At 46.3% G+C, this 8,447-nt stretch overlaps 1 protein-coding gene across 1 annotated transcript; it reads right to left on the bottom strand.

Moving 5' to 3' along the window:
* Positions 1–5,296: 5,296 nt before the first annotated feature.
* On the bottom strand, positions 5,297–7,544 carry Htr1b (5-hydroxytryptamine receptor 1B). The gene has a single exon (XM_008827071.3). The coding sequence runs from the start codon at positions 7,123–7,125 to the stop codon at positions 5,965–5,967; it is 1,161 nt and encodes a 386-aa protein (XP_008825293.1). The 5' UTR covers positions 7,126–7,544; the 3' UTR covers positions 5,297–5,964.
* Between the last annotated feature and the right edge of the window lie 903 nt (positions 7,545–8,447).

Below are 8,447 nucleotides of genomic sequence, written 5' to 3' on the forward strand. Positions count from 1 at the left end.
ATTACATAGGCTGGCTCATGGTTGCCAAACATAGATTTTATCACCAACTGGCTCTCAATCTCCCACCGTGTGATTAGCCCAGAGGAACATAGAGAAAGATACAAGGACTGAAGAACCCAACAAACAGACAAGGTGCAACGAAAAGATGAAGAACCATAAAAGTATTAATGCCAAAGACCCATCCATCCAGTGCCAAGTCCACAGAGAGGGTGCAGTGAGAGAAAAAAGACTGAGTCACAGAAGGAGTTGCAGGTCTACACATACTACCATACAACAGAAGAAATAATACATTCGGGAACATTTACAAACCTACCCTGGGCACAGCTCTGCAATTAGGTTCCCTACCTGCTGAGGACTGCTCTGTCCATCCTAGCATATTGTTCACATGCTCACCATACTTGTGAGCAGGAGATACGCTCAAGTCTGGTTGTCCTGAAACAAGAGGACCAATCAGAGACCCATATGAAGAATGTTCTCACAGAGTCAAGGAGGAAGTGAGTCATGCCTGCCTGCATTTTTGAAGTAAGGCATGTGTAGTATTTTTAAGCATTTATAATATATGAATCTCTCCATCACCATCTGCTCATTGTGGGTACAGGAAATATTAAAAGACCGTTCTTGGATTTCCAGTTAACAGCTTTAAAAAGGTTTATCTTTTGAGAAATAAGTTAAAAGAAATGGGCATTTTTTTTCTTTAAAAACTATGTTTGGAAGAGTGCTGTCACTCTCCTTCTTAGTTGGCCCAATGGCTACTATAATCCTAAAATGTGAAAGATGACTTTGAAATTTTGACTTAACTGACAGGAGTGTGAAATGTGATACAGACAAGGGCCTCACCACAAACAAGGAAGACTCTGAAGGAGAGAGTGCTGTTCCTGAGGAATGGCAGCAACGTCACCAGTCCATTTGCTCACTTATTATAATCTGTTCGCGTATCTAAAAATTGTTTTTCTGATACCTAAGATTGTGTTCGCATTTGTAATATGCTTGGTTTTTTAAAAAAATTAATGTACAAATCGCACAGATTTAAAGATCAGCCTTCTCAGAAAAACTGCTATATATGTATGTCTTACTCCTGTAAGAAATTAGAAGAATTTTCTTTAAATGGCAAGTATTCTGTCTTTAAATGGATGTACCAACCTCACCAATGAAGTATGGAAAAGAAAAAGGTGATGAGAAAAATTGTAGTAGTGATAGGTGTTCCAGTAAATGGTTCAGTTCACTTTGAAATAAATGCTTTGTCTCCTAATCTCCAGTTTCATTCAGTGTCACATTAATAAAGGATCACAATGTTGTAAATATTAAACTAAGAAGATAATTGAGTTTCCACACACGAAGAAACACCTTCAGTGCATTTGGGGATCGTCGGCCTAAGTTTGCAGTTCTGAAAATGAACCAGCAATGAATCTCCTCTTCCTAGACTCTATCGCCGCTAAGCCTGGAGGACTTCAGATCACTTGCAAACCATCTTGGAGGAACTGAGAGATGTGCACTGGGAGCACCTGCAGAGCAGACAACTCAGAGGCATTCTGCCCCCTGGTGGACTCCCCAGGGTAGGTTTTGATGGAAGTTGCAGAAATTTCATTCCTTTCCCACACCCTTAGCCCCTTCCCACGGAAGACTCCAGTAGTTGCTCCAGCTGAAAGCATTTTCATCCCCTACATAACTATGCATTCGGAGCAACAATTTCCTTCTATATAACATAAAAATTCTTGGCTAACTAATCAGCCTATCACAGCTAAAATAAAAACTATACACATCATTGTTGGTTATCACGACTAAAAGAGGAAAATGAGGTGCTGAAAGAAGGTGTGGATGTGGCCAGAGAATGTGGATTCTGGGAAGACAGCCATAAATTTCTAAAAGATAGGAAAGAGAGTTTAAAAGTGAGTAAGAAGGAACTATCGAAAACTAAACATTTGGCAATTCCTCCTTGACCGTTACAGACAGCCACTGCCAACCGCCCATTTTCCCTTTTGTCGTTTGGCCTGGGGAGTCACTAACCAAGAGAGGTACTTGTGAAAAATAGCAAATCCCAGTCACTTCTAGTCTAGCCACAGTCTCCCCATTCAGGGTAGCTGGCTCTCCCTCAGTCTACCTTCTCTCCAATAGTCTTGATTTTCTGTGCTACCGATACACAGAAGCACTGGGAAATAATGCCTCGGAGAAGGCACCCTTTCTGAATCCACAGCCCCTCTCACAGTCAAACCTCTGGTTCAGTACTATATATATATATATATATATATATAACAGATGTTTCACTCGCCTCGAACAAGCTCATATTTTTGGTAACAGGATTCTATTATATATAAAATGGAAATGGAGTATTTGCAAATTTTCAGGGATTTTCAATATTTTCCCAGTGAGCATGTGAATAAAGAAACAAAAATGAGAGAGACAGAGATATATATGGAGAGAGAGAGAGAGAGAGAGAGAGAGACTTCAAGCCTTTGCCACAATCTGCAAATAGATGATATTTTGAGGAGACCCACATAGCTCTATCATCTGTCACTGAAACCTAGGACATTCTAGCTCTGGAAGTTGTAGTTCTAAGTACTTCGCTGGCCTTCCAATAAGACAGCTACTCAGGTCTCACTGAAGTCAACTTTCACCTAGCTTCTACTGTCTCTCATCTTGTATTTTAAGCATCATATAGTACCTAGGAATCTCAGTCCTTGGTCTAGAGGTCAAGTGCTCCCTTTCTATCCAGAAAATGATTGATAGTGGATGCGACTTACCCCTTTTTCAGAGTATGGGATTCTTCTCAAATTTTTCCAATAGGCATAAACTAACTGTGAATCATGGCAACACAGAGCCATCTATCACAGTGCCACTTATTAATCAATCATTCTCGCACAAAGACTCAAACTTCAAGACACAGTATCCCAGAATCCAGTGAAGCAATTTTTCCACAATAATAGGACTACTGTTGAATGTTTTTTTAGAACACAAAAAGGACATTTATTTTTATTATTTTCCTAAATTTCATTTCCAAATATACATTTGTTGAGGAGTGGAAGAGCAAAGGCAATTTCCAGACACAAGAACTCCATCAAATACACATAATCTGAGATTTTACTGCTTGAGTGAGTTATAGCCCCCTCAGTGTTTCTTGGCTAAAGAAGATAAAACTAAGATAATAGAGAGGAAAAGTGAAGATTATTGTTCTACAGGAAATTTGTTGAACTCCGTAAACATTCAATCATTCATTCATGGGTGCAATGTCCGTTTTTAAAAAGGAAACTCTAAAATTCCTAAAAACACAAGACAATATTGGTATTTTTAGATGAGTATACATTCATATATTTGTGTGAAAATTTGTGCAATTAAACAATATGGAAAATGCTGTTTGTTACCATAGCCAATGAAATGTAAGTTTCATTTCTATGTGAGTTAAACATTTCTATCTCCCATTTTATGTTCTGCAAAAAAGCCATGTGTCTAGCTTATGAAAGAAACTATGCTACAGGCAGTAGTAACTGAAAAGGAGCTTAGTAGTCCTAACTGCGTACCCCTGGGATGGATAGACACCTTGCATAATCATGTGCAATGCCGGATGATTCTACATCTCTTACAACTACAAGGGTTTGCAAGCTTTTATTTAATACACAATGCCCCAAATTCAGTCAACTCGGCCAAATAGTCAAGCAACAATTAAAATGGGTAATTTACAAAATGGCAAATGACCCGTTTGACTAAACTGTGTTTTGTTAACATGAGGACACAATCATTGTAGGTGCCTTATAAAGAAATCATTTGTAAGTGGCTATTTGTTTCAATTAATTTCCCCCCTAAGGCTCTTAGAAGTTGGCTTAATTGCCTCTTAGGCCCCAAGAAAACACAGCTACATAAACAGAAGACCAACATATTAATAACATTAAAAAAAATACCAAACTCAATGTGCATTCCTCCATAGGAGAAATGCCACAAAAAGCAAACAAAGAAACTAGGGATCCAGCAGAGGTATGGGATTATCTAAAGCCTAAAATTTTATCTTACTCCTGCGACAGGTATAATGTTGATCAAAATTCCCTTTTTTTCCTACAGTACATGTGAACTTTCAAATAGCATCTTTTCGAGAGTCATTACCCAGTGTGAAGGTCTGCACAGTAGGTGAGCAGTGTAATTCAGCTCACTACATGTATTGTCTGATGATCTGAACTGAGCAGCCTCACACAGGAAGTGGATCCATTTTATAAAGACAACTTGCTCCTGCAGACAAAAGCTCTCCAGTGCAGACAGCATCTGAAGCAAGGACTGGGTATCTTCTTTGGCATATTAAATATTCTACGTACACATTTGTTCTGTGCAGATGACCCTGCAGGACTACTTCTTTTCATTAAAATGGTGCATTTTATTTTTCATCTTTTAGTGTATGGTTTTACTCTGTATGCATATCCAACCAGAGGGAACTCAAAATAACTGTGTATTATTGAAACTCAGAAAGAGAGATACACCTAAGTTTTTTCGTATGTTATATCTTTTGAAGTGTCAGGTCAATAACACATAACCAAGGCTGGAAGGCTTGCCAGTTTCCTGGTTGCTTAGTAAAAATGGAGTTAGGTTCTGTGAGTTACAAAGAAGACTCTATTTGAGGCTCTCTTAGCTTTTCTAATTTCTTACATGTCATTTTCTATCTGTTCCTAGCCACACTTCACTAGTTAAGGAAAAATCAAGATGTTTTCTTTTTCTTCTTCTTCTTCCCTTTTTAACATAGTTTTGGGGGCTCTGACTACATTTTGAAGATCGATTTCTGGACAAGGAAACTAGTTCCCTTGGTTACTTTATATGATCACACACAAAGGAGTCACATATGGGAAGGAGAGTGCAAATGACTATCAAAAATTGTCTCATGCATTTTAAGATTTTTTTTACAAGTCAAAATATACATCCTCCTATTACCCCCTTACTCCTTACTTGTATACTAAAATTGCTTCTGTTTTATCAGTCTCCTTGACATATCACAAAATTGGATAAGGAACGCAGACACTTTCTTGTTAGGAACAGTATACCCTGATCTGTCTGACCAACTCCATTGACAGCAGCAGTTTGGGTCGAGTCACTCAATATACCCTCCATTGGTGGAGATTTAAGTGTATAAAATGACCCACACATGAGATTCAGAAGGAAAAAAGCAGCCTGCAGACTTTGGCACTAGCACACATCATGTTTTGTTGGAGTTGTTAGAGTTTTAGTTTGACAATTGCTAAACAGGAATTAAAAAATTAGAAATCTGCAAAAAACAAACGTTCTTAGGTGTTCTCAGTGTAACGCTCCCCATCTCCCATTCCCGCCCACCCATCCCCATATAGTTTTCAATTGTAATAAAAATAGATATCTTAGCATCAGAATTTTGCTGTTAACTCTTCAAGGTTTCTCTGTGCCATCCAAGCCACCTTTAGTGTTTGAAGCACCAAATCCACAAGTTTCTCCAACCAAATTGAAATAAACAAATGAAGACTGAAGGGTGCCAAAGTAACTGTTCTAAAATTAAGCTCTAACACAAAGTTCTCCCCAAAGCACAGGGTAGTAAGCGTCTAGTTCAAGTACTGTCAGGCTGTATGCAGATTCTGTCTCAGACAGGCTTCAGACAACAACTACAAGTGTCAATGGCTTAAACAGCAACATCCATGATACCAAACGGGGCAGGGATCCCTCATCGATCATCAGTGTTAAAAAGTTGCAACCCTCTGTGTGATTGGCTGCTGGAGGATCTGTGCTGAGCCTGGGGTTTGGGAGGAGGAGGCCAACCTTCTCCTCAGTAGAGCTTTACATTAGTTTGAACAGTTCTCCTTCCAGAGCTCTCTCCCAGAGCTTCCTGGCTTTTCAGGATCCATTTGCCCTCGCCCAGGAGAGAGAGCCTTGCTTCCACCCAGTAACAGGGAAAGAAGATTTGACCTACCTGTGGGAAGACCCAACTTGGTCCCCAAAAGTCGCTTAGGCGACCCCACTGCAATTGGCAAGTCAACCTGTGCACTTAAAGCGAATCAGTTTATGGAATGCTTGTTTGAAGTCCTCATTGGACATGGTGTAGATGATGGGGTTGATGAGGGAGTTTAGGTAGCCTAGCCAATTGAAGAAGTCAAAGATGGCCATGTGGAACCAGCAGGCATCCTTGCAGATAGGCATCACCAGGGAGATGATGAAGAAGGGCAGCCAGCATACAATAAATGCTCCTAAAATGATCCCCAGGGTCTTGGTGGCTTTGCGCTCCCTAGCGGCCATGAGTTTCTTCTTTTCCAGCAGGGCGTCTGAGACTCGCACTTTGACTTGGTTTACGTACACAGGAGACCCGGACTCACTGGGCAGGTCCGGAGCCCGGGAGTTAATGGAGGTGACCGAGGACGTGGACCCAGGGGAGTCTGATATCAGCTGGGCTCGGGTCAAGCGCTTGCCGGTCTTGTTAGGCGTCTGTTTCAAAATCCGAGAGCGGGCTTCCACGTAGATGCGGCCATAGAGGGCGATGAGGAGCAGGGTGGGTAAGTAGAAAGCGCCCACCGTGGAGTAGACCGTGTAGAGGACGTGGTCGGTGTTCACTAGACAGTCCAGCACCTCCTCCTCGGCTTTGGCCTGCCGCCAGAAGAAGGGCGGTAGCGAGATAGAGATGGAGAAGACCCACACCAGCGCGATCATGACAGCCGCCCTTCTGGGAGTCCTTTTAGCCGAATACTCCACGGCGTCCGTGATGGCCCAGTAGCGGTCCAAAGCGATGACACAGAGATGCATGATGGAAGCGGTGCAACAGGTGATGTCCGACGACAGCCAGAAGTCGCAGACCACCTGGCCCAGTGTCCAGCGTCCAGTAACCGTGTACATGGTGCTGATGGGCATCACCAGGATGGACACGAGCAGGTCAGTGACGGCCAGAGAGGCTATCAGGTAGTTAGCCGGGGTGTGCAGCTTCCGGGTCCGATACACCGTGGCGATCACAAAGGCGTTCGAGAGCGTGGTGGCCAAGGTGATGAGCGCCAGCAGCGCAACTAGCAGGACTTTCCAGGGCAGGGCGATGGAGTCCTGGTAGATGTAGCTGTCCGCGCTGCAGTTGTGGGAGAGGTTGGCTGGAGGTGTCTGGGTCTGGGAGCCCGCGGGCGGCGGCGGGGCGCATCGAGCGCCGGGTTCCTCCATGGCTCTCCTCGCCCGAGCTCCTGAGCGCAGCTTTCTAGCATGGAGCGGACCAGGGCGAGAACGGAGGACGGAAGGATCATGGAGACCACAGGCTTGTCTCCTTTCGCTAGTCAGTTCCGTGGGCTTCTCAATAACTCCGCCGCCTAGGTTCTCAGCTGAAACTAGAGGTCACAGGCGCGGCGGCCGAGGTGGCTGGCGCGTCTCCTGCACTTGCAGTGCGCCAGGCGCTGCCGCCGCATCCTTCAGCTTCTCTCCACGCCGGGTCCTAGCCCTGGGTGGTGAAGGGGCTGGACCGCCCAGTCCAGTTCCGCTCGGACTCCCGGGTGACCGAGAGTGGAGAAGGAAGAAGCATTACTGGAGTCGGGGGTTCGAGTCAAGTGGGAGGTCTTACCCCGGAGACTCGGGGCTGAGCTGCTAACCCGGGCGCTCGGGAATCTGCAGACTCCGCCCGCAGGAGTTTCCTAGCTACGCAGACCGAAGCTTGCAGGCCAGCGCGGAGTCCTGGACTTGCATCCCCGCCCCGAGCCCACCGCCCCAAGCTGGGGCACTTTCTGCGGCGACAGCGGCGGCGGGGGCCGGCAGTCCCGGGTGGGGTGAAGTCTGCGCGCCGCCCCGCGCCTGGCGCTGGAGCTCGGCCCGCCCTCGCTTTTCACTCGGTGGCCACTCGGGCGAGACGCCCCGCGGACACCCGGCCGCAGGAGGGGGCACTCGGGGGCCGGAGCTGCGCCTGCTCGCGCGTCCCCGCTGCTGCCGCCACTTGCTGGGTTCCAGCCGCACCGCTGGGAGCCATCGCGCGGGGCGCACGGGGCTGGGGCACCTGGAGCCGCACACCGGCGAGGGGCGGGCGTCCGAGCGAGCGGTGGGGCCCCGGCGTGCGCCAGCCCGGGAGCTGGGTGTGAGCACCGGCGCCTACGGGGGCTCCTTTCATAGAGTCCCGGGCTGGCCCGGCCAAGCCGTGCAACTCGTGCGGGGCGACGTGTGCGGACGCCGGCTGCACATAGCCTTCCCTTTTCCCTCTCCCTCCCTCTCCTCCTCCCGCCCCTTGCCTTCCCGGGCCAAGGAGGCTTCCGCCGGGTCCTACCGCCCTCGACTACAGCTGTTTGGTACCTTTCCCCCCTCCGGACCCTGACCCCTAGAGCCGCAGTTCAGACATGGAGCGTGGATAAGGGCATCCAGTTCCTGCGTCTATCCGCTCTGAGACCTGCTTTGCGCCATCACAGAACGCCCCACGCCCTCAGTTGCAGTCACAGAACTAGTCCTAGGCTTCTGCCTACTCCCTCTTTTCTGGAGGCTGGTAGCGTGGAACAAGTCCCAGTCTCTGA

The sequence above is a fragment of the Nannospalax galili genome, unplaced genomic scaffold (assembly GCF_000622305.1).
Source record: "Nannospalax galili isolate Female #2095 unplaced genomic scaffold, S.galili_v1.0 scaffold512, whole genome shotgun sequence".
Classification (NCBI taxonomy): Eukaryota; Metazoa; Chordata; class Mammalia; order Rodentia; family Spalacidae; genus Nannospalax; species Nannospalax galili.

Coding starts and splice junctions, on each gene's coding strand:
- Htr1b (XM_008827071.3), bottom strand. CDS start 7,125: ATGGAGGAACCCGGCGCTCGATGCGCCCCGCCGCCGCCCGCGGGCTCC.